Source organism: Mastigoproctus giganteus, chromosome 2 (assembly GCF_048544385.1).
Source record: "Mastigoproctus giganteus isolate SK-2022 chromosome 2, ASM4854438v1, whole genome shotgun sequence".
In the NCBI taxonomy this organism is placed as follows: Eukaryota; Metazoa; Arthropoda; class Arachnida; order Uropygi; family Thelyphonidae; genus Mastigoproctus; species Mastigoproctus giganteus.
Window position 1 is genome coordinate 160,407,014 of NC_143576.1, and position 27,362 is coordinate 160,434,375.

The following is a 27,362-nucleotide window of genomic DNA, read 5'->3' on the forward strand; positions in this document are numbered from 1 at the left end:
CAAAAATAGAGGGGAAAATGCTTAGTGCAGGATGAGGATGTCCCTAGAGAAGAGCGTGGGGTGAAAGAAAGAAAGAGAAAGCGCAAAAGCGTGAGTAAACGTTCTGCCTGCTGCAAGGAATCTGGGAAGCGAGGTTGAGAAATTAGTTGAACTTGGCTATGGAAAAGCTGATTCACTCGTACTGGAGACTTTTCATATGGAATGATCAGGGTGGTGCAGAGCAGGGATTGACCATTAGAAGGGCCGTCAAATCCCACAAGGGTATTCAGCTGGAAGAAGTGAGTATGATGGTGCTTTCAAATCATTTTCGTCATTTCCAAGAGGAGGATGTCCAATTGGGTGGTCATTCAGTTGCGGCTGGTGCTGAGAGAAGAGCAGATGCGATGCGAGGCGAGGCAGAGTGGTCTAAGGAACGTCTGGTCTGGATGTCTGATTTGCCGGATCAGACATGGAGATGTGATACCAGCCCCTCTGAAAGACTGCAGAGGCATACCTGCTAAAAGCTAGAAACGCTTATTTGATTAAGCAGTTTGCTTTCCGGACTGAGTGTAGTTAAATTTAGATCCAGTAAGAGTTGGTTATGTAGGTACAGGTAGATGTTACAGAGTGCATTATGTGGTGCCACTACTCCAGTTCTCAGCATACACAATGGGTATCATTTATAGGCCTAAAGTCCTAGTCTCTTTATTAATGACCCATGTCCTGTCAGAAGAAAGGTAGCATGTATATTAGGGAAGAACCAATCAAGTCGTTGTTAGTTGAGGTAGGAGAAGCTAGGTAGAAATAGCTGGTAGTTCTGCCTTTTGTGGAATCATCCATTGGGATGATTCCACTAAAGGCAGAACTTTAGTGGAATCTTGGCAGGAATTTGTCTGCATACTTGGCAGACAAATTCCTGCCAAGTATGCAGGAGTTCTTGTTTTTAATCTGCATCGACAAAAGTTTTTATCTCGAGGAATTCAGTTTCTTTGTTCTTTCTGATAGCATGGATCAAGCCCAATTCGACTGCTGTTTGTTTCGTTTTTGAGTTTGCAAATGAAATCAATAACTTATCTCCTACCAATTTCTTAAACAGACAAGCCACCGTAAAACTAGTTATTTCAACAGAAGGGACAAGAAATTAGTATACATATCAAAAAGTTCAGGAAAACATTACGAATATAGAGACGCACACACAATTATTCATCCTCCTACCAAAAGATCATTGCGATTATCTTTCATTTAAGATATTTCAGTATGTAAATTCCTGATCAAAGTATTGTATTTTGTTTATGTATGATAGTGCATATTATATACAAAATATTGTGTATAAAGATAAGATCATAATAAGAATATAAAAATATTCATTTACTTATTAAAACATTGTTTAAAAAATTTTCTTCTATTATTTTTAATAATGTGAATGATGCATTTGTAAATGAGTTTGAAGAAGTGTACTTACTGAGAGTGCACTTTTGATGGGATGGATGTGTAGTTTGTGCAGCACGTGCAAGACTTCAAATATCAGGGCCAGGAAATAGTTTCGATTTGAATCTGATCGAAAACTGCTTAAGTGAAACCATCACACAAGATAACATTGCAAGAAACCATCATTCCTGCCTAATTCTACGAACTAAGCAGCAATTACATCAAGGATTACATCAATACACAAGATCCATGCTAGACAGGTGCAAGGCAGTAATTAAAGCTCGTGGTATGCCAACAAAATACTAATGTCTGCTACAGAAGACCAAAGGTATGGTAGATTTTTTCCATCTTATTACAAAATGTTATTTTCAAACACTAGTCACAATTAAAAGGCATTCATATGGACTGCAGTGAATTTCTAAGATTATTTGTAAATAAATATGTCTAAATAGTTTTTATTTTTTAATTTATTTTCGTATCAACAAAATGATAATCGTTTTACATCAGAATACAAAAAAATTGAGGCTGTAGGTGCGATTATTTCGATTGTAATGCTTTCGAGAGAAAATTTACAGCGATGGAATTTATTTGGCCGACACTGTGTCTGCGTGTGAGTGTACATATACAAAATTCCAATTAAGATAATATTCTAGAAATTACAGAGTACGAAATTAAGTGCCCAGGAAATATTTCAGAAATTATTTTGAAAGATACGTTTTTATAGCGTTATTCTCCCACCCAAATGTTTAAATTAAAGTGGAGCAATTAAGAAAGAAGAACCACTCTTCCTTGTAACGTAGACTGAACTCCAGTTAAGTTAATTCAGTTTAAGACTGTTTTAACAGCATCACACGTTTGTTAAATCTACTTTAACTCACTTCTGAAGTGCAGTTCGTACGTATCACAATGCATTATGTGCCAACGAAAATACAGTACAATGGCTATGGCTGAATGGTGCATAGTGCTGCCATCTCGTGTCCGGATAGGTAGTTTCTAAAATTGTATTAAATAAATATTACTCACCTGACCGTTAGGACTGCAAACCTTGATCCCAGTAAGAGAAATTGCCATGACAACCTGCTTCTTTCTTGTAGTTTCCTGAAACAGGAGAAAGTGTAATTCAGATAACGCTTACTAAAAGACAGAGTGGGTTCTTGAAACAAATGGGAATCATCAGAACTTTTTTTTTTTAATTATATTTCATTTCTCGGCTGACGGGACAAAAATAAATATACCCAAATGTTTAAATTCAAGTGAAGTATTTGGGAAAGAAGAGCAACGCTCTCCCATAACGGAAACTGAACTCCAATTAGTGTCTGTACCATGCTTGGAATGTCGTTTATTTTTCCTTCATTTATAAAAAATATCTATTTAAAGATCCTTATGCTATTAAATTGTGCTATTAAATTTTTACTCGAAAACAGAAAACCTAAACATATTCAGAAAATTTTTCTTTTTTTTATACTTCAGGACGGCCACACAGCATCAGAGGAGTACAAAAATATGAAATTTCGCGGAATTACGTGCGTTTAGAACACAAGGTATTCACTACCCTCCAAAAAGTATCCTCATACATGTAGGTTACACATCGATGGCATTACTATCCACTTCGACAGCCTGTTGTTCCCCCCTTTATTTACTATAACACAGTCCACTTATAGGATGAGCTTTTCGCCAACGAACGATAGACTTCAGTGAAAATGGTCCTCCTTTCCTCCTTCAGAACAGTGATCAGTTAAGCTACAATGTGGGGCCTGCTGGTCTGCCCCTCACCCGATATTCCAGTTCACTCTATCGCTGGTGTTCCACACGCTTCAAACCGAGACCCTGCGCCGGCCAATCCAACTTTTCCACAATCATGTCTATCAACCGTCTTCGAACAGCACTGGGGATATGGTATGAGTCATTATCCTATTGATTCTAACATGGGTCTGTTCCAAAGAACAGCCACATCACATCACAGGCAGCATGGCATTATCAAAATGCTAAGATGGGAGTCGGTGATAATGGTTCCCCGCACAACTACCATTATATTTCCATCTCCTCAACTTCATCGTTGGCAGAATGCATTCCAACTTCAGACATTCCCCAAGACACACCCACCCATCGACTCAGAATAGGATATAGCTAGATTCATCACCTCATAAACCCGATTACTAATCTGCAAACCAATTACGATGTTCACTACACCATACAACAGGAGATCTGATTGCTGTTGGTGATGTTTGATTTATGTGCTGCAGATCTCAGGAAAATTGAGGCTGTGGAGCTAAGTACGTAGTTGGTTCGTACAGAACGAACGTACTTTGTAAGGAATCCGCAGGGAATCCGAGAAAAAAAAAAAAAAAGCGGCTGGCAAGCATATTATGAGATATCTCATAATTTGATGAGAATTTGATGCCAAAATATCATTCGTCAACCATATTGACGTAGTAACTTCTAGGCTGTCAAGCAGCAACTTCTGCATGTTCAAAACCCTTCCATCATTACGTGGTTCCTAGTCCTTTCAATTTATTCAGAAATTCTCTACGATTCTGAAATTTGAGCCTTAACAATTCGTTCTAACATGAAGATAATTTACGCTGGAGAGTAGTGGCTACTGAAGTGGACCAGTGCCAAACTCTATCGAAATCTCAGGATCACTATCACTGGCAGCTGCCTCGTCAATCTACATTAATGAAAGCAAAATCACATTCAAGGACAAAAGCTATTAGGATCTATCTTCCAACCTAACATCTTGGACTCTTTTTCCTGGAGCATCCTACAACGTCGACTTTTATCCTCTACAATAATCGTCAGTCACACGAACAGACTTTATCACTCTGGCAGATTCCTTCCAAACTAAATGCTCAACACCCTCAATAAAACTGATGCTGACAAGCACAATTTTGTAAAGGAGAAAAATATACGAAGCACATTCTATCTTTGAGGTGTGGACAGTAAGTTTCCCCCTCACCCTCGGAAACTCGTGACTTTTGTCCAGAAAAACAGGCAATCTAGAAACGCAATTTATGTTAAAACAACACACATGGGCTTATAACTTCGGTCTTGGGTGGCCTTAATATGAGTTTTTATTTCTTCAAAAGGATTTACCATTATTCCCAAGTGGGCCAGTTCAAAGAAACATCTCAACTTGCAAAGGGCATGCAAAGTCGAACATCAGCTCCCAAATTTATTTGTACAGTACTTACTGTATTGATAATGTGACCCCTTCCGCATATTCAACCTTACAGATCCTCATATCACCAACCTTGGGATTGCCTGTATCCTTTGGCTTTGAATAGTGAAGCGTATGGAACCAGCATCTGCTGCTACTGCTGCCTGTCAGCCACTTTTTATGCTTCCTGTGTATGCCTCGTATCACCATCTAATACTCCTCCCCTCCAAGGGGTTGTAAATAGTTGTCCATGTCCACCGATGGTTTTCTTGTGTATAATCAATTGTAATTAGCCTCACACGAATAATTATCTTTTATTCACAAAATTCTTATTCGTTATTCATATTATATTAACTTATTTTCCTATTGTTATTTTGTCCTATTGATATATTGTCATATTATGCGTGACCTGTCTATACATATTATGTAAACATTATTAGTAGTGGCAAAATTATGCGAGGAAGTAACTTATACAGCAGCAAACAACAACAAAAAATTACTCACTTCATTTGTCCAGCCTATCTAATAATAATATAATTTGTCGACTCCATCTTAAAACTTATTCAACCCATAAAATAGCTTTAACAAATTCTAAAAATGAAACAGTTCTAGTAAGAAACTATCCCTTCTCCACCATGTACTTAATAAATGAATAAACAAATAAAATATTTGTTCATTTATTTATTAATAAATGAATAAATGTGAACACCGGCACGAAACAATGAAAGCACAGTTGTGATGTTAACAAAATACTTGACAAATTGTTGTTTCAGATTCACGTTAGATGGCGCCACAATATAACGACAGAATAGTACATAAAATACAATATTTCGTTATTAGTTTATTTATTTTTATCAATTTATTTTTATTTATTGGCTTGGGTCTGTTGTTACCACGCGTTTACTCGCTGTTTAACAATAGGACTCTTGACGCGCTTCTGCTCCAGTGAGAAGAAGAGGTTCCGGAGTATTAAAATCTCGACTGAATGTTTTTGGAATTACCCAAGTTGGACTAGGTTAGGTTCTTTTGGGTTAGTGCCAAGGCTACTCAGGCCATAAAGAGGCGCCCACGTAAAAGACAAACATTTGTGTAGTATATTATTCAGCCTGGATTATTATGGATAATCACGATAACAATGCGAACAAAAAAAATAGAAAAATTCGCATGGTTTTTAAGTCCATTTGTGATAGAATCATATTAAGTCCATCTTAAGTCCATTTGTGTTAGAATGTAATTCAAGCATTTAAAGGAAACGTCAACTCATGTTTGAGGGGTTACCTGGAATTATAATTCGACATTAAGCATTACACTTCTTTTTCTATCAAACTTCAGACATTATTTTATCTTTTTAATTAATTTACTTCGTTCTAAGATGTAGAAGATTGTCTGTCTCTTCAAAGGGTCTTCGCGGTAGCACAGTGGTTATAATAACCATCCTTCCCAACACCGTGTGGAAAACAGATTGCGTTCGAATCCGATCATTGACGCCAGGAACTTTTACGGGCATTTTTCATTCCGTCGCTGAATTTAGTCGATCTCAGGTGTGGATAGCAAGTTTCCTCTCATCTCTGGAAACTCGTGATTTTTGTCCAGAAAAACAGACAATCGGCAAACGCAATTTATGGATATAATACACACGGGCTTATAAGTTCGGTCTTGGGTGGCCTTAATATGAGTTTTTATCTCTTCAAAGGGATTTACCATTATTCCCAAGTGGGCCAGTTCAAATAAATATCTCTCAACTTGCAAAGGGTATACATTATTTATTTTCGATTCGAACACCAGCTCCCAATTTCTATGTACTTACTGTATTGACAATGTTTCATAAGTTTCCATCGACTTTTACAAGATCTCTGTCTGCCCTTTCTTCCAATATATTTCTAGTATTTCTTCCAAAAACTTAAAAAGTGGCATTTTTACACTATCCTTTCACGTTCATCAATGAATTATCTCAGACTTTTATACTATTTTAGAAACTGGTTTTCCATCCTGTAAAACAGGATCATAGAATACAAGTAATTTCAGACACGATATACTGATGTCTTATGGCCTTAGCCACTTCAGAACTCCTTCTAAATCTGTAATAAAACTGAAGTAGTTACACCTCTTCAGGTGCAACCACTACATGGTGGTTACTTGAAACAAGTAGCGCACTTAGAAAGATTTGCTGCTAATTTTTAATTACGTACTGCAGTCACTAGTTTAAAATTTTTATTTCCTAGATATGTCGAGAACATGCAGTGAAGATACCTTTATATATTCAAAGATGTTGATGGTAGTGGTGATTGTTGTTGCTATTTGACTCTATGCTCCAAGGCAAGCAACAACCAAGGCCGTGTATGCCATCTGCAAACTGTATTATCTTCTGGATAAAACCCAAAGTTTCCAAGAGAAAAAAGCCCATCAAAATACCTGGAATCATTGATGAGATTCGAACCCAGACCTTTTTCATCCCGGTTTAAGAGAATATGATTTTCCACTGTGCTTAACTGCGAGAACAAGGTTGGCAGATGTCTGGTTGTCAATAGTTGTCAGTCGCGGTTGACGGGCTGATCTGCATGTGGTTTTTCAGTCCACGAAATATGCCTGTGAACACACACTTGTACACATATAATACACAACAAACCCCGTCGATGACGTGAGGAATTTTTATGGGTCTTTTTCACAAAGTGGCTGAGTTAGTCGGTTTCAGGCGAAGGTAGCATCATGGTTTTCTCTCCCGGAAACTCGGGTTTTTCGTCCAGCAAACAGAAAATCGACCTCGGAACACACGCAATTTACAGACAATATACATGAAGCAACAGGGCCTAAGTCGCCGATGCTCCTAAAATCCTACTACAACAACAACACAACAAACCCTATGAAGTAGATTACCAGAATAGCACTCGATGACGTAAGTAGCTGATGTGACAAAAATTCCAAAGAATAAGAAGCTATCTTGAAATGAATGTGGCGTGGCATTATCCTTATGGCGTGGCCAGCGCGATCGTTCAGCTCTATAAAGCATTCATTCTTAGGATACTCTTGGAAGACATATTGCTACCTCTCAACTATCTCCATAATGAGCGTAGAAGTATTCTCGTGGAACAGCAGGCCTCTTACCAAGCTTCTTGACAGCCTCATCAACAACACAGTGTTGCTATAAGTTCTGTATCGCACTGAGGGGATCATATCCTGCATTTACCAGCAATTGACATTCAGGCCATAACTTCACTCGTAGCCAGTTTGTTATCGTCCATAATTTGTTCAAGTGCATTCATTATTATTTTACCATCAAATAAATGAATAATATATCAAATTTCTGTTCTTTGACGATCACATAAGGTCAAAATAGTTGACACAAGACAGAGAAAATACAAGAACATCACCGGATTTCGTAGTCACATAGGATTCAACCATATTCAATCAAACGTTTCTGTACACTCGCGTTTGACCATTCGAATAGCCGTATTCGTTTACCAATCTGCAGGGCTCATTAAAGACCATTTACAATCGAGTGCCTGCTACATGCTCCGTCCTGTGATTTTTACATAAGTTTTGGAAACCAGTAGCTGAAATTCACAAGAAATAGCGCATCTCAACTACACTGGTTTCCAAAATTACTTTTAACTTTTTGTCAAAAAAATACTTTGTTGTTGACGGTCTGCTTTCTGTTGATGGTCTGCTTGCCGAGTTGTAGTTTTTCCAGATTTTTCAGCTTGTATAATATGCACAACTGCCCTGAAAATATACGAGGGGGTTTCCGAAAAGTAAGATAACATATTTTTTCTCTCGATGATGTTTAATAATACGAAATTGAAATTACACACCAAGAAATAAGTGAACATGCACTACTTCTCCACAAAGTCTCCAGTTTTATTGATGCACCTGTCCCAACGATAGATCAGTTTATCAATACTAGTACTGAATAAGTCCGTGCCCACCGCAGTAACCAACATCGCACCGCCTGATGAACTTCCTCATTCGTGGTGAAATTCTTTCCTGAAAGATGTTTTTTCAGAGGGCCGAACAAATGGAAGTCTGAAGGCGCTAAGTCTGGGCTGTAGAGGGGAGGCCGCCGTGGTCAGGCGCGCGGGTGCATAAGTACACGTGCCTTGAGTGACCGGGGTTCAAGCCCGTGACTACTGAATACGGTGCTGTTTCTTGTAATCTGTCTATCTTGTGAACTCCTCTGACCGTTTGGTCGTCCCGGAGTATAAACAGAAAATTTATTATTTATTATTATTATGTGACAGAGCTTCCCAACGATTACGGCGCAACCACTCACTAGTGGTGTGGGCAGTGTGTGGAGTTGCGTTGGCGTGCAACAAAATCACGCCGCTTGTCAGGAGTGCTGGTCGTTTGCGTCGAATGTTGGCTTTCAGTTTTTCCGTTATTCCTCCCTTCCATTAATGTTCCTCCGAAGGGAGGAAGGAGGAACATTAATTGTTCCTCCCTTCGTCAAGAAATCCACCAACAGAACGCCTTGGCGATCCCAGAACACTACAGCCATGACTGTTCGGACACTAGGAACAGTTTAGAATTTTTTGCGCACAGGAGATTGTGGATGTTTCCAGGTCATGGAGTCTTGTCTGCTCTCCGGGGTAAAAGTGATGAACCTACGTTTCATCTGCTATGATTATGCGAGCGAGAAAATCCTCTCCTTCGTCACTGTATCGCAACAGGTTCTCCAGACGCATCCACATGCGTTTTGCTTTGTCTCTAACAATTGTCGGGAACCCAACGGCAGCACACCTTTCGAAAGCCAAGAACATCGTGAACAATTTCGTGAACTCACGACTTACTCATATTCACTATTTGTGCAATTCGCCTGTTTTCAAAAACGCACGGTAGCCGCCATTTTGCAACTGGAATCTGCTTTGAGGCAACACTGCACTTTTTGAACGTTATTAACGGGCTATCTGTCCACCGCGTTCCACCTCATTCCCTTTCACCATTATTAAGGGGGAAAAAATGTGTTACCTTACTTTTCGGAAATCCCTCGTACGTATGCACGACAAAGATTCGAGACTTGCATACCAAAAAGAACCCAACATAATAAACCAATGTTTTCCTTGAACATCCGTGATTAACAATAGTTTTCTGTTCCATCCTCGTCAAACACATTTTGCTTCTAGTCCTGGAAGAACAAAATCTACACCAACTTGCGACACAACAGGAAAAAATAAAAAATATTAAAAAATTTCCAACTGATAAGTGCAGTGCTTACAAAAAATTATTCAAATTATTATATTAGGGCCACCCGTAATTTCTTACATATACCCGTTTTTATGTGATGTCTGTAAATTGAGTGTGTTCTCTGGTCGATTTGCCTGTTTTTCTGGACCAAAAAAAAAAAGTGTCTGATGTAGTGCTTATAGAGATAAAAACTAATTCAAACGCGAATTTTCTGTCCTAAATAAATTATATTATTCTGTTTTAACCAGAAATCAAGTTGTCAACCGTTGAGGTTAATGCCTTGCCAAATTTCCAGTGGAAATTAAAAACATAACCCTTCCCTTTGTCCACTTGGACACGCAAAATCGCAATGACCAAGACCTTTAGTCAGCGACACGCGTATATCTACTGCAAACAAAATAAATTTAAAGGTAAGAAAATAACTGCACTAAAACATGAACAGTGAAAGATCCTCCAAGCATTAAAATCGCAGATCGTTTACGCCACACACCACGTAGTCAGACATGCTAAAGTGAGCAATGACCCCAAAGGAAGTGAAATATAAGCAGGACGCTCAAGTATGGGGAGAGTACAGAGGGGAAGATCAACGAGAAGGAAAGAAAACGTACCAATTTATGTGGGTCACGGTCACCGGCTTATTTATGGCAAACTGTTTCGTCCTTCGGAAATATTAATGATGCGGACGTTTCGTCTGTCTTACGTGAGTGGCTGAGGTACTTTGAATGAAATGAACTCTCCCCCTTCCCTATTTGGTTAATGAGTTAAGATTTTTCCGAGATCCTGTTTGAATAAAAGCTGGAAAAAGGAAAGGTAACATCTTTCGATCTACCGCGGGGTTACAGAACGATCTGGCGTGTGCATCTTTCATGTATAGGATTTAATGAAATGAGTGGTACAAAATTCTGCCAACCAGTATCTCAAAATCCAATGCCTCCAGCAATAATTTCGGGTTTTCATGAACTCGATATTTATAAAAGGCAAGAAATAATCGATACAACATTGAACATAACGAAACACAGAACATTGAAGGCAACGATTTATATTAATTTGAAAGAAATACAGAGAGAAAAAATTACTCTTTCTTGTTCATGAGAAGAAAATCATCTTATACATATCTGTTGTAGCTGCTGTAGGATTTAAATCCTATATAAAGCCCATCAGCAGCTTAAACCATATTACACGTATAAATCTGCAAATTAATTTCGTGCGTCGCATAGTCGATTTGTCTGTCTGCTGAAGAAAAACCAGTTTCATTTCCAGAATAAAAACCATGCAACCCTTGACTGAGACCGACTAACTCCTTTTTCTTTTCTTTTTTTCACAACGCCCATAAAAATTCCTTGCTTAATTGATGGGATTCGAACCCAAGCCTGTTCCACCCGTGTGGGGAGGACAGTGCTTATATGCACTGTGCTACAACGAGGGCAATATATACCGGAAAGAGAACTTTTTGTAGAAATGCGCTCTCTATATAAGCTGCATTTCCAAATAGTGAAGCTCTCTATGAGATTTCAAAAGATGCACTCGAAGCCTTCCGGAAGACTGGATCCCTCCCCTCACTTTGTTTTACGATATTTCAACAGTGTGGTATTTTAGGCCTACTTAAAATACATTATATAAAGTTGGATTTTTTTTTCCAGTTCATATTTCGATTAATTAAAGTATTGTAATACTTGTGTGAAAAGAATTTTTATATCCAGGCACTTTGGCAAATGGGGTTGAAATTTAAAATTTTACAAAACGCAATACTTGTTAAGCAACTTTAAAAACTAAAAAAATAATAATAATAATTCATTCTTTACTAAAAGAAATTTCATTCGAGAATATTGTTCGTAAACACGACGATTTATGTACATTTGTTTACATAACATAAAATTAAATTAATAATTTTAAAACAGCAGTGTAGTTTTTTCTTCATTCTTTTTGCGTATCCTCTGAGACGGTCGTTGAGGCTTGTTACTGACATCCTGCCAGGTATGACAGCTTAAGGCTACCCGAACGTCTAAATCACTGATGGAAACTAATATTCAGGTCCTACTTTTGAGTTAAGTGAGCGAATTTGGGTAACGTCCGATCGTTCTACGACAACCAAATCCTCTTCTTGCACCTTTGCTTTTGCTGTGATGAGGATGTTTGTAACCCCGGATATACCGACCCATGTGCACGGGTTGAAACACTGTACCTACTTTATTATTGTTGTTGCTCTTATATTATTTTTACCTGATTGGGGGATTCTACTCCGTGACGGGTACTGCTACCAAGTACACATGGTGGTTGTAATGTCTGGTGTTACTGTCGGTCGAGGAAATCTCTGACTATCCTACAGGTGTTCAGGATTGCGACTTTCTGGAGTTCCTTGTGATCACCCAGACAGAGTGTACTCAGTCTGGGTGATCACCTTGCACCCCGCGGTGATGTGTTGGATCGTTTCTGAGGCCAGGTGACATCGTCGACATGTGTCATCTGACATTCCGGGCTCCTTTGCGATGTATTTTCTATAGTTTCTGGTGTTGATTACCTGGTCTCGGATGGCCAGTATGATTCCTTCAGTCTCAGGAAAAAGCGTCCCGCTTGTGAGCCATGCATTGGAAGCAATGTTATCGATGTGATCTTGATGGAGGTCATTGTAGTGTCTGCCATGGAGTGTCTTCTTTGCCCATCTTTCTATCTTCGTTTCTTTGTAATTATCATCTGGACAGATTTGCTTGGGTTTAAACGTAGTCCAATACAGTCGAGATAATGCTCCAGTTCATTTATTGTGTTATTGGCTTGTTGATTTGTTTGCTTAACTTGTTGTAGATCTTTAGATTTGACAAAGAATTTCAGGTCATCAGCATATGCAATAAAGTTGCCTTTATGGGATGCAAAAAAATGGTTCCAGAGCTGCAGGAAATAAAAATGAGGAGAGAACGCCTCCCTATGGAACTCCCAGCGAAATGGAGTAGTGGGCAATAAAATCGTCATTGCAGATTATGAGGCGTCTTTCCTTCAGAATGTTGCATAAAATCTTCAGGAGATTGCCTTGTATTTTGAATTAAAAAGATAAAATTTGTTCCAGAGTCGTTATCGAGATATTGTCAAAAGCTGCGGATATGTTTAGGAAGATAATATCGAGCTGTTCCTTTATTGTTGAGAGCTTTCTGCATCTGGAAAATGGTCTCAAGGAGATTTGTGACGGTTGATCTTCCAGATAAGACGGAGTGTAGGTGCAGAGGACGATGCCCGAAGCAGTGTTGGGTGATAGCTGAGAGAAGGGTTATGGCTATGGGTCTATAGTCTTTGGCGTTTTTTGGTTTCTTTATTTTGGGAATGGGCCTGACTATGTAGCTGTTCCATATACACGGGAGAGTACCTTTTTGAATGATTTCATTGAAACTCTGATGTAAGTCCTCAATAATGTAAGGACTGCTGATTTTTGCCATGAAAAGAGGGAAGTTATCAGGACCAACAGTTGCTTTATTAGGAAGTTCATTTATGGCTTTCACGCGGTTTTCTTTGGTAATTGTGATTATTGTTAGAGGTATCTTTCTTAGTAAGTTTGAAACGGATTCTTCTTTTTCTGCGATTCGATGAAGGAGGTCAGTTATCCTCTTCCTGTTTTCTTTGGTTGCTAATTGGTTGGGCGCGGGAGGTTGTCCAAATGTCTTTCTGGACCATTCGGTAAAGACCCCGGTAGTCATGAGACCCTTTTTGTCTGTTATCACCAACGATCCTTTTTCCTTGTTTGAGCTTTGATAATACAGCTGCGTAATGTGCTTGTCTTTTCAGCTTTATAAAGTGAGCACTCTTTTTTGTACAGAATGTAGTCATTAGGATGTCCTGTCTTCAGCCAGTTTCTGTAACTTTTTACGAAAGACATATTTTATCTGTGGATTAAACCAGTTTTTGGATTTCCCGGTTATCCTTATGACCCTCGATGCTCCTTCATAGGCAATGTTAGTGAACACGGCCACTCAGTGGGAACCAAGTTCAACCAACGTAAACTGGGGTGGCATTCACATGACACAGAGGAATGTCACTCCTCTCTTCCACCAGGAAATACTAGGTAATAATTATAATAACTGTTATTTTAACAGTCCCCGGGCGTTACCCAAATCCGTATTTTTTTTTCGCTGTGTCTGTAGAAGTGTGTATTCACATGGGCCGATTTGCATTTTGTACGGGCTGAAAACTACGGAATCACTCACGGGGAAAACCCTATTCTCTCCGCCTGAGATTGACTAACTACAGCCTCGATTGAAGAGGACTTTAGAAATTTCTCCAGTCGTCGACAGGAATCGAACTCAGACCTCTCCAAACGAATGACAAGTGGTGATACCACTATACCGTCACCGAGGATAATACAGGTGGTAGAAGACTCATCATCCAGTGCAATACCACCAGTTTCCTTATCGGAAGCTCGAAGCGGACAAACTTATGTTTAGTCTCTGGAGTAAAGTCTCGGTAACCGCTTCCTCTTTCATCATGCAGTGTTAGTGATGTCTTTTGAAATTATGAAGGGCATCCCAGCAAGATCTCATATTCCTAACAACCATTTCTTGCCACATCAGATAAATTTCTGTGCTATGCGGATGATATGAAGTTTTTCCTACAAACAAAGGATCAGAAGCAACAATCTAAGGCGATTCTCAGATTGTTGCATGGTGTTAACCAAATGAAGCAGCTGGAGGTTTACCTTGGAGCAACTGTCCTAAAGCTTAATCCCCTCAAATCAGCCCAACTGTCCATCACAAAAACCAAACCAGTGAATGAAGTTCCGCTGTTCACCAGAATTAAATCTATCAATCACCACCTTTACCTGGGGCATGTATGGGACGATCGCTTCTCTTTATCTTTCTCATCAGGTAGGAATCTTCTTGTGATAATGCCCAGTGTTGAGGTATTCCTTGAGTTTGCCAAATGTTGAGGATCTCGTTGTAGCAACGGATCATTTCAGCCTTAGGGTTAGCATCCAGGTTAACCTCAACGTCATGGATCCTCGTTGGGATATTCCTCCTAATTTGAAAGCACAACCCATGGAAGATGACATACAGATCGAGCGGAGGGGCTCCCGCGATGACCTGAATGGCAGAAGTGGAGACCGTTGTACACACTCGGCAGGTTGCCATTAACATTGAACTCTGGATGGTGCCAAGCTTGTCTCGCATCTTCATATGAGTTACACCTGAAACCTGCCTGAAGAAACATTATTCACTATCTCAGGTGCTATTCTTCATAATAACTTGGACACTACCCCGTGGAAACAAAAAATCCTTACCAGGAACCTGCGTATCTTCGCGCAGCTACTTACTGGGAGAATCTCTTCTCTAAACATCTCAGATGTGGTTACCATTACCCCTCGGCAGGGAAGGAACAACGGTAGTGATCGTCTGCCACTGAGAAGCAGCTTGAGAAGTCTAACGTGCATCGGCCGGATGTTCCTCAGAAACACTCTCAAGATCTTCAGTGCTCTAAAAATTGATACCGAGAGACTCTGTGCAGACAAGACCTACTACAACCTAATCATAAAGAACACATATCGCACTCTACAACTCTAACCGTTTGCTGAGTTCTCTGTACTCAGCAAACGGTTAGAGAGTACTATATGTACTCTATATACAGAGAGCACTCAGTTTATCTGTATTTTCTGTTACAGAGCATTTCACCTCTGTGAAACGGTTTATGTATATACGTAAATGTTACGATGTATATTTACAGATATACATCGCATTTTTGTTTTTATGTATACGTATTTGTTCGGTCGTCTATGTATATTTGTAGCCCTCCTAGCCAGAAGGCAGTATTCGGAGCAAGCCTGTATTATTATATCAGCATGGCTGTATATTTTGCAGCCAGCCGCTAGATTCGGTCCATTGGACGATCGAACTTATTGGTAACTTTTATTCTAGAAGGTATCCGAATCAACTAAAGTCACTCGCTGCGTCTATTCTGCCAGCTAGTGTTTGGAGGGAGTTCGAGAAGTGTATGCGGTGGACACAATCGAGGCTGCGTTATATTCTTGCTGTGTGTACACCACATCCAAAAAATTTCATTAATTCATACATGTTCCCCCCACCTTTACATTTTACTTATCTGCTGTTCAATCTATGAACAGTATTGAGTTCTAATACCTTTCACGTTTGGGGTTTTCATTAATAAAAAGAAAAATAAGTGCTTTCATTACCTCAAGGATACACGTACTGACTACCTTTTGGCGATATTTTAATATTGAGAGAAAGCATAATAAAATTAGTCTTATTCTGTAAAGTGTCCAAAAGTGCCCCCAGGAGGAAAAAGGAACTGGATTAAAACTATTGCACAGAATTCCAGAACCATCAGTTGACGACCACTGGTTTATATGGTGGACTAGCGTGTGATTCTTAATCTTAGTTCCCATTTCTCCTACTAGATGTCACTAACATCTGGGAGAATAGTACGATGGGTGGGACTTGTTAATGAAACAGCATGATGACGTATTTCTTATGTTGTTCTTCAAGGTACAAATACACAATGGTACAAATGTACAAGTAATATCTGTGTACTTATATTTCCAGCTTTTCCGTTTACATCTACAATTCATATTCATTACAGCAATTCTGTACATAAAGGTACATTAAACTTGGTTGAAAATGGTGGTGTCATGGTGGCCTGTCCCAAGACATCACTGTTAGTTTGCAAAACCGAAGAGATCCAGAGATAAACGGCGTAACGGTCTTAAGTCATGCCTAATAGTCCATTATCCTTCTCCTAGAAGTACTCTGTATACAGAGTACTTCTAGAAGGAGCGCAGGCAAAACAACCCTACAATTTACACTCGTTTACGAATTGTCAGTCTTTAATAGAATGTAGCAAGCATATCCCAGTAGCCATAAATTCGCTTTAAGCACCAAGTGATTTTAATTTTAAGTATGGGTCGATCAACTTAAAAAAAATACAGCATAATGCATTCGTCTGGCATTCCAGGACATCAATGATGGAGTTAACTTCCGGAATGCTATCATTTTCAAAATATTTTTTCGGTACGGCTTCAAAATAGTTTATTATAAAAACACGAGAAGATACTATTTGACAAAGTAATCTTTACGCATTTATTACGGTACTTTGACCTCAGTGTTTAGTTAAGATTGAGGTAAACATGTACCACATTTCGAACTTCTGCATCATTCTTGAAATTGCGCTTCCGAAGATCACCTTTAAGCGTTCCAATCTATGTGAAAATTGGAGGCATAAGTCAGCCTCCTGAACAGTATGGTACGGTCTCGCATTTCAACTACTGCACACATTCCAGCAGTGATCCTGGATTTTTCTTATTTGAAGCGTCTTTGGCACTGAAAGATGATCGCTATGAGTACTAACATAACATTCGAGTTGCTGCCTTGTGCTTCTTGGTCACACCTCTTCTGTGGTTAGTCATTATAAAAAATTTCTTGGAATGATTTAAGATTAGGGTAGATTTCACTTACCCTTAACTGCTCCAGTTGCGTCTTTACGAATTCGGCTCGAGCCGCATGATCGTTGCCAGCCACTGGAAAACTACCAATGTACTGTAAAAAGAAAAATAGTACAGTATCAGCAACCTTCGAAAAAATTTTTCCCTAACGTGTCACATATTCCCTGAAGTTTGGAATAACATTTTTTTTTTTCTAAATTTTCAAAGTTTCTATTACAATAGAACCAACTGGTTTACCAATTTTTATTAAAATATTTTCTCTATTACGTATAAAAATCAAAAACTAAAATAATATTTAAGAAATTTCTAGAATATTCTAGAATGTTCCAGAAAGGTATAGAAGACTCCTGAATGTGGTTGAACATCGTAGATGAATCTATAATATTCTAGAAAGCAGGAGTATTGTTTCGATGTTATAGAAGATTGTAGATGATTCTAGAGCGTTTTGCAATAATATAAATTGAGGTGTAACAGCTGTAACTTGTAAAATCGAACACTGTTGATCAGAAAGTGTTTGGTGTAAGTTTTGAGTGTTTCGTGACAAACATGGCAAGAAATAAAATGTTTAAAAAAAGAAGTGTTATTATAATGAGAAGTGTTGGAAAAACTTAGGTTCTTCTATTAAAGGAATACAAACTACCATTCGACGATTCAAGGAGACTAGAAGTTTAAAGGACAAACCGCAATCAGGACGACCGCGGAAGCATAAGATAAGACCATAATACTGATTTCTAAACGCAGTCAACGACTTATTGCATCGGAAATCAGAGCTGAGTTCAATAGGAATGGAGAAAATCCCTTGTCACCATATCCACAGTAACACTTCGTCTTAAACAAGCAGGACTTCATGGTCGTGTAGCGGTCCAGAAACCCTTATTAAAACAAAATCGAAAGAAACTGTTGGCTTGGGATAAGAGGAGCCGTTAATATTGGACAACTGAAGGGTTAAAAACCCTTCAGTTGTCCAATGTTGATGGCTCCTTCAGTTGTGGACTGATAAATCCAAATTTGAAATTTTTGGATCCAAGCGTAGAGTTTATATGAAACGATCAACTGAAGAAAAATGGTGCCACAATGAGCACAATGGCAATGAGCACAGTGGTGGTACCATCATGATCTGGGGTTGCTTTTTCTGGAGTGGGTGGCAGCGTCAGAACTGGAGGAACGTTAAGAAAAGAAGTCTATAAAAAACATTTGAACACGCAATATCCTCTGGACTTCGACGTTGTGGAAGAAATTTTATATTATAACAAGACAATAACCTGAAATATCAGCTCTAAGCAGCGTAGGAACTTTCTAGCAAATAAACAACAGGAAGAAGTTTTGAAAATTATGGTGTGGCCAACCCAATCGCCTGAATTAAACCCAGTAGAGGTTTTATTGGATCGTCTAGAGACCCTAGACCGTCAAGTCCGTGAAGTCTGCCCATCTACACAAAATTAATGGGAAATCTTGCAGATCGCTTGGAATAATGTTAGCCAAGACACTATTATAAAATTAATCGCCAGCGTGCCAAGGCAGTGGAAAAATATCATGGAGGACATTTTGATGAAAAATCAGTATAGTCGTTAATATTAATCATTTGAATATTTATAGCAGTAAACTTTTCAATGCCTAATAAAAAAATCTTAAAATACTTTGTAGGGTGCTGTTTTTTTTATATTAAACTTTGCATTGTCATAGCTAATTTAAAAAAAAAAATTAACGAAAACTATTGTCATATGCTGTAATTCCAAACTTTTAGGTGGAGTGTATATCCAAACCAAACAAAATGAAAAGGAAATTGGTAATACCAATAATACTGTCATAATCAAGGTTAAGATTTTTTATATTAATCACCGAGTCTGTAAGTTAGGTGTATTCTACTGTCGATTTGCATACTTACAGGATGGGAAACTATTCAGGAAAGGGATGCTTTTATGGCGTCCAGATGAATGATTTTTGCATCTTATTCATTTTTTTTTTTTTTTTTGTTTCCTCTAGAGCAGGAGTGGCCAACTTAATTTGTGATGCGATCTACTTTTTTCCTTCAAAAGGTGCCGCGATCAACCATCTCAAAAAGTTCATTGCACAAGGTGCACAAATCGAGGGATAACTGTATATTTAAAATTCGTCGTGATCGACCGAAATTAAATCCGCGATCGACTCGTTGGCCACCCATGCTCTATTGTCTAGAGCAGGGGTCGGCAACCTGCGGCTCTTTAACTTTTAGCCTACATGAAGCAAAGCTTGAAATGGAGTTAGAGGACTTAAAAATCAAGGACATGTGAAGTGCAAGACTAAAATTCTTTAAAACTTAAATTGAGGGTTTGGAGAGGCAAAAGGCTACCCTTGCAATTCTACAAAAATGGATGCCGATAGATGAGTTGAAAAAGCAAGACCAAATTGTGTTCGATGCGTGGTGTAGCTTACCGGACACGTATATAAATTTGAAAATATTTGCGTTTGGACTTCTCTCAGTTTTTGGTTCGACGAATTTCTGCGGGCAAATATTTTCGAACATGAATTATATTAAAAATAAATGAAGAAACCGTCTGAACAATGCGAGTCTCTCAGCATGCTTAAAGATGAAAATTACGGCATACTTCTCTGATGTTGAGAGACTCGCTCAAGAAGTTCAGCAGCAAAAGTCACATTAATTAGAAATATTATTAATAAATAATATTTCAAAATATATATATTTTTAATAAAACACCTTCCCAATCTATTCTATTTCTTAAAAAACTCCCTCCTCCCCCAGCTTGAGCTGAAGTACGGCTCTTCGGAATCTCTCTCTTTTTTTTTAATTAGATCAAAAATGGCTCTTCACTCAAAAAGGTTGCCGACCCCTGGTCTAGAGCAATGAACAATAATTAATGGTTCTCATTTCCGCACCATATGAAAAAAAAACTTGGATTCGATTAACAGTCTAGAAGGGAGGAAATTGGTTTTGTTTTTGTTGTGACTGAGTTGGTGGATCTCGGACGAGGATTTCGCAAATTTAGGTGAAAACATTCAGTTCACAGACTTAAAGTACTGATATCTCATTGTCTTGGTTGCGTTTGAGCAAAAAAAAAGGTTCAAAGTTTTTGTTTGTTTGTTTTTACTCCGACTGGGATTCCGAGCACATTTTTCAATAGGGTACACGAAGTCTTAAACTTAAACTTAAATTTAAACTTTAATTTAATTAAATATAATCTTAAACCTTTAAGTTTAAGATTAAAAAGGTAGCCTTAAAAGTTCCATACTCCCTTTATAATCGTGTTACTAAAAATCCCTAAAAAGAACCCATAAAAATAACTCTTCTTTATATAAGTAGAGGGTTATGCATCTGTGTAACGATTATAAACATTAAATAATAGAAAAGTCGCAAAATGAATTTATTTTACGATATTTAAAATAACTGACTAGCACCCAACTACAAAGTTAGTTGTCATCAATTATTTTTATTTATTAATATTTTTATTTAGTTTTCTACCCTTTCGTAAGAGGAAGAAATGGAAGACTAAGATTGAGATTCCAGAGAATATTAAATGTTAAGTACAGATCCTCAAACAAGAAAGACTGGAGACAACTAATCTACAATGTAAACATTCTATAGTGACTGTAAAGAATTTAAACCCATCTAGTTTACGTGTCAAATGAGTAGATGCTATAGAGTTATAAGAAGATCTGAATGCTGCAAACCATGCCCTAGAATGAGTTGATATTTCTGTAAATGGCTTCATCACTCTCATTATATTCCTCAAAAACCACTTGTGACTAAACAAAGGAAAGACAAAATAAACAGAGTGGAATTCTAATTAATATTTACTATAATTACTATGATTACTCTAATCTCTCTCTCTCTCTCTCTCTCTCTCTCTCTCTCTCTCTCTCTCTCTCTCTCTCTCTCTCGCTCTCTCTCTCTCTCTCTCTCTCTCTCTCTGTCAGTTCAAAAAAGGATGGGGAAGAGAGGGTCCAAAAGGAAAAGTGAAAGATCAGAAAGTATTTCCTTAAAATTACCTTGCACTAGACACAAGCTTGTGATGATACATACTGAATAAATCCCTTGAAGAAGTCTAGAGGACTTTCCCAACTACAGAAAAGCACACTGTGACTGGGACTATGATGAAGAATGATTATAACCAACTGTATATTACGAGCTTTACATATCTCTTAATGCTTTTTATACTTGTATACCATAGTCGTCTTCTGTGCAGGACCACTACAATTTCTTCTCCAAGGCATTATATAGTTTCCTTAAAACCAAGGTTTCTTGATAACTAGTAAGGTTGCATGTTGCAACGCTTGGAGGCCGATGAAGGGAGGCCCAGTGAATCTATACAGTAATTAGATGTAAGAGTGAGAAGGACAAGAAGAAAAGATGGGCAGTCAGAAATCAGCTGTAGCTTAAAGCGATCCCGGATGTCTCCATTCCGGGTATGAAGAAAATTTTGAACTTTTCCTACTCGTATTATGAATATTGGCCTTTTGATCTATTCGTTGTTTTCGATGTCGAAATTTTTATTTTCGATCTTTTGATTGTGTAAATGTTTATTTTCGGTATTTTGATGCCGATAACTTGAACTAAATCCATATTCGCAGGTACAATGCATAGCATATTAAAGGGTAAAATTCTAGTCAGCAATCGAGCAGAGTACAGGTTAAAACCCATAAAGCCATATCAGTACTTCGCAGCCAAATTTATCTCGCTTGTGTTTTTATTGAACCCTGATTTCCTTTTACATTTTGGGTTTTTACAGTTCTCGTTCCTGTACTAACCAGTGTTGTGTTCATTTTAACTGTCAGACTGGACTGCCCAGGTGAGTGGATGACATGCGCCCAGATGACTCACGAAGTAAAATGAGTCGTGATATCAAAGAGGCTGACACGTCATGAGAATAGCCAGGCGCCCCGTGTTCCGACACTCTCTCTCTCTCTCTCTCTCTCTCTCTCTCTCTCTCTCTCTCTCTCTCTCTCTCTCTCTCTCTCCCCGTTTATGAAGAAAAGAATTTTAAAAAAGCGTAAAAAATACATTCCTCTAGAGGAAAGCGTTGCAGTTCACAATTTGACTGTACATTAGGCAATGTCACATATTTCTCTTGCCTCAAGTTGCTTAAAAACAAATATCGAAATAAATTAATTAGTTAAAGTTAAATACCGAATAACGAAAAAAATACATTGAGAGGTTGGATTTTACTAAGTAAACTCGACTGTTTAAACATCGCTTTATGAAATCAGCTTCAATCTTAAATCCGATATCTCTTTTTCCGACGGGGTCCATTTTACTCCAGTAATCGTTTTAATTTTCACAAATTTCACAGTTCTAAATGATTCAGGAAGTCACGTTTCACCAGTGAAACCACCATAATGTCACCCGTGACATTATGGTGGTTTCATCATTTGTCACTCGTCTGGAGAGGTCTGGATTTAAATCCCACCGGAAACTGAAGGATTTCTTAAAGCCTCTTCAATCGGGATTGCAATTAGCTGGTATTAGACAGAGGAGTAGGATTTCCCTCATTTAGTTTTTCGGCGTGAGCATATACTTGCACGATAGAAAACACACGACGAAAATCGCAGGCAGAACTATATGAATTCGGTGCACTATGACTGAAGTAGTCGATCCTCCAAGGAACCCCCCCCCCCCCAACACAAAAAGGCTGATCGCCTAGAAAGAGGTGGACGTAATTCTATAATATGTCTACTGTAATAATGTGAGTTCATCGGCCGATTTACATGTGGGTGATGAAAACCCAGGAATAACACATGGGAGAAACCATCTCCTCTTCCGCCTCCTGATATCGGCTGACTGCAACCTTGACCGAAGAGAACTTGATAAATTTCTCCGTTGTCGAAGGTAATCGAATCCAGATATCTACGAACGAGCAACAAGTGGCGAAACTACTATTCTGTCCCGGAAGATAGAAAGATTGCCACCAGTACTGTATTTATTTCAAGTGCCACTAATTCACTAACTCCATGCGCAAATTAAGTTATACCAAGGTTGACACTAATTAAAAACACATCATTATCATCAGCACGTCAAAAACTAAAACAAGGATTTACTCTTCTAATTACAGAACTCTGCCACAATTCGAAGGGGGAACTCTCTCCTTCTCGTGGCTTGTTTCTGAGTCAAAGCAACTAAGGCTATAAGAGGTCAGTGTTGTTATTGGTTGGTCTGCGTGTTTTTCTTAGTGAGACTTCGAAAGCGATCAAGCCTCCAAAAAACGGCTAATTCGGTCATGATGTGAAGAAAGTAATAAAAATTCCTTCATCTTGACGGAATCCGAATCCAAGCCTTTGCCACGCGGTGTGGGAGGAGAGCGATCGTAGCTATTGCTACATACAAGGTTACCCTCTTCTTCTTCGTCTTCTTCTGGTGGTAAGCTGAAGAACTTCTGATGCACAGTGAAAAATGAGAATCAGAATGGAGAACTTGTTATCTGCTAGTTTAAGTACAACACTAAATACTGTATAACGAAAGGTTCCATTCTGATTCTGTACCCAATACTACTATAGTTGACTGCAAGAAGATGATCTTTTCTTTTAGAAACCTCCCATCGTTTTGCAATTACACAGAATAAATCCGTGTTTTGGTATCTAATGTAATGATGTGTAAGAGTACACCATCAGTAACTTTATTAGGTAAAGTTACTCTTTTCATGATATGGTACTTCGGTGACGGCATCACGTGTTCGTACCATGCGATACAAAGCAGTAGGCAGATACGTAGGGTTGATATACGTGTACAATTTATTCCGAAAATGAGCAAAAATTACCCTGCCACACGAGCCTGTTTGAGCATCTCGGAAAAGTGTAACCTTGGAGTTTTCGCGTATTGGTCCAATAACTAAATGATATAGATTGACTATAGACTTAGGTAAGACTTGGATAATACTCAAGTCTATAGTCAGTGAATATAGACTTAGACTGACTATAGACTTAGGTAAGACTTGGATAACACTCAAGTCTATAGGCAGTCAAAGAACAACCAGTACAACAGTGAGTGGAATTTCAGAACTCAACTCATCATACCTCATCACGGATCGGAGATAACACATCTGATGACTAAACCGGGTTCCATTCGTGTAAAAATAAAAAACAAGGGAGTGCAGTTTCGTTGGACTCAGGAGCTAACACTAGATAATGGAGGAATTGAAAAATTTTGCATTGTCTAACGAATCCTGATTTCCTGCTGTTCCACACTGATGGGAGAACCAGAATTTGGCAAAAAACAGCATGAGTCCATGGACCCATTCTGCCAGGCCTCAACAATACAGGCTAGTAGTCGCGGGTGCAATGATGTGGGAGTACTTTCGTTTTGCACATTGAGCAGCTTAATACCATTGGAACAACACATTTGGACGTCCTAAGTTATCTGGAAATTGTTGCCGACTAGGTGCATCCTTTCATGGCTGCAGTGTAATCATTTGCTAATGGGTTATTTTAACGGAATAATGCGACATGTCACAAGGCCAGAATTGTACACAACTGGTTCCATGAACGTGAGAGTGAATTCAGCCTACTACGGAACCTCCCTAGTCACCAGATAGCACCTGTACGATGATGTGAAACAAGCTCTTCGAATTAAGATTTTGAAATTTTCTAGTTCTTCTTACTAAAAAATCTCAACTTGATTTATAAAATAGCTTGTAATCCACAATCAAACTCCACAGTGTTGTTCAAAAATGACTCATATAGGGAAAAAAATAAAATAATAATAAAGAAAAAATCATAACTATCTATTCATTAGCTAATATTTATGGTGCTCACAGCGCAACGTCTACCATAAAAAGGTCAAGGGGCTACTAGATAAATAATCATAAACTCCTCGCTCTTGGCAGGAGGCGATCAAATTTTCAAGACAAGCGGTGTTTTTGTATCGTGAGTTGTTATAAGAATCTGCAGGCTGCTAGCATCACTAAATTATCAAATATTAACAGGATAATAATTCTTTCTTAAGGGATGTCGTGGCTTAAGGTGGAGTCAGTATCTGAAATAAGCAGACCTCCTTCTCGGCAAGCTGACCCCTTTCTTAAGGCACACCTCACACGTACTTTTACAGAATTAGCCTGTTATCAGTATCAAGCCTGAGGGGGGCTTCTGTCGATAAAGGTTAACAAAGCAAAAACTAATAAAACTTAAGCAGCATACACAGGATAGTATTTATGTTGCAAAAATATTAGCACGATTACGTTTGAGTGAAACTTTTTATTAGAAGATTAAATAAGAATTAAATCCAGACGTTTCGAATAAAAAAAAATATTGATTCTTCATCGATAGTAGTATTGGGTTTTTTTGTTTTTATTTTAAATATTTGGTTACGTCTCAAATTGCATTTATTGGGGCTGTTCTAATACAGAGGTCATAAACGTTTATTTCGATTATAGCAAATCATTCGATTATTTTGATGATGGCAAATCAGTAGATTATTTCGATTATAGCAAATCATGCGAATGATTCACTCGATTAACTATTCGATGATGGAAAATCGTTCGATTATTTTATCAGAATGGATAATCGAATTGTATCATTCGATTATCCATTGTACCATGTTAATTTTTGCAAATAAAACTTTTGCATCCGATTGAAGTTAATGACATCATAACATTTATTTGAGATTATTCTGCAGCATTCTGAGGTTAGTTAATCTAAGGCAACTGGGAGACCTCATTACGAATAGCAATGTGACCTTAACATAGCTCTCTGTAGAAGGCTAGGTCATATGTCAAGCTTCGCTGACAAGTGCTGACTTATTTATCACTACAATAACGTTATCTTTCACCCACCACAAGCAGTATAAGATAAGCTAGATATTTTCTGTTGATCTCGACCTCGGTTTTTTTTATTGTTATGTGCTGATTTAATGTGCGTGGTATGTATCCTTGGAGAACGATTTGTAGCCATTGTTCGAATGTTGTAACCAACAAGTTTTAAATTATTCAAGCTCATGCAATTGGGAACTGTACACCAGCAATCTCCTGTGCTGCCGCGTAAATAACAAAGAATGAAGAAATCTAAAGAATGGACAATTACTGTCTTTGTTTATACTTTTGATCTGTACGTGCAAGAACGTCTACATAACTGATGCATGTTAATGCATCCACTAGTGTATGTTAACTGTCTACATACATACAGTGGATAAGAAAAAGTTAACTTTTCTACTAATTTTAATAGCATCTGAACAAAAACACAATTGTTTTTCAGATACTAGTAAAATTTGTATATTAAAAATGTATTTTGGAATTATTCTACATAAATAAGTATTTAAAAGTACAGTATTATGCTAATCACAAATACCATAATTCGCTAATTTAAACATACATTGTGAAATGTAATATTATATCGAAAGTAAAAGTGTAATGTCACATAGATGATTAATATTCTACACTGAGACGGGCCACACGTTTTTAAGAACTACTCGTAACTTCAAAATAATGGCGACTGAATCGATAAAAAGCAAGAGAAAGATGAAAGAACCAATATCAAGAAATCAATATTTATTAATAAGTTTAGAAACAGGTCCCTTAACAGAGGGAGAGTAGCAGATGTAAATTGAGTAGATTATTTAATTAAAACGCATGCATTAAATCATCCTCAGTGAAAGAGACTAAACACCTTTCCTCAATCTCATAAACCATATTTTGATAAACCTCTTGTAGCTGCGCGTTTGACAGTTCTGGGGTTCAGAGATTTGAAAAGAATTTCTAAACTGAAATTAATGCCGAGGCAGGTAAAGATTGGGGTATCACTATATTATATTCAATATATATCCTACGGTCAGTTGCCTGTTTATCTGAGTTAAAATCGTGGTTTCTTGCGGATAAAAACTACGCATCTAGCTAACTCGGCCACTACTAGTTCAGCCACGGTGTCAGATCAAACCTTTAAAAATTTCTCCTGTTTCGATGAGATTCCAACCCAGTCCTTTTTCACACAATGTGAAAGAACAGCGATTGTAACCACTGTGCTGGTCACCATAGCCCGAATTAGATTAAAGTCTGTTCATCGAATGCAATCTAGTGAAATTAACTGTATGGAGATGCGCTTTGTGCAAATCGATTGAATCTATTTAGCGAACTGGTTGAATTCAAAATTAGATTTGCATGCATTGTGATGTTTCTTCTTTAAAGCAGAATTCCGAAGTTTTGAGTTTTAGTTTTTTTTTTCTCTCTCACTTTTAGGATAGCCGATCCGTGGATTGAAAAGAAGAATACTTTTTAT

At 38.1% G+C, this 27,362-nt stretch overlaps 1 protein-coding gene across 1 annotated transcript in view; it reads right to left on the reverse strand.

Moving 5' to 3' along the window:
• The window catches only part of LOC150089704 (uncharacterized), a 364,373-nt gene that overhangs the window by 236,074 nt on the left and 100,937 nt on the right, over positions 1–27,362 (reverse strand). The window contains exons 2-3 of the mRNA XM_090389606.1: positions 17,185–17,265; positions 2,431–2,505 (exon numbers count right to left, since the gene is read on the reverse strand). Of these exons, the coding sequence (XP_090245732.1) occupies positions 2,431–2,505; positions 17,185–17,265 (156 nt within the window). The remainder of the gene's footprint in view (positions 1–2,430; positions 2,506–17,184; positions 17,266–27,362) is intronic.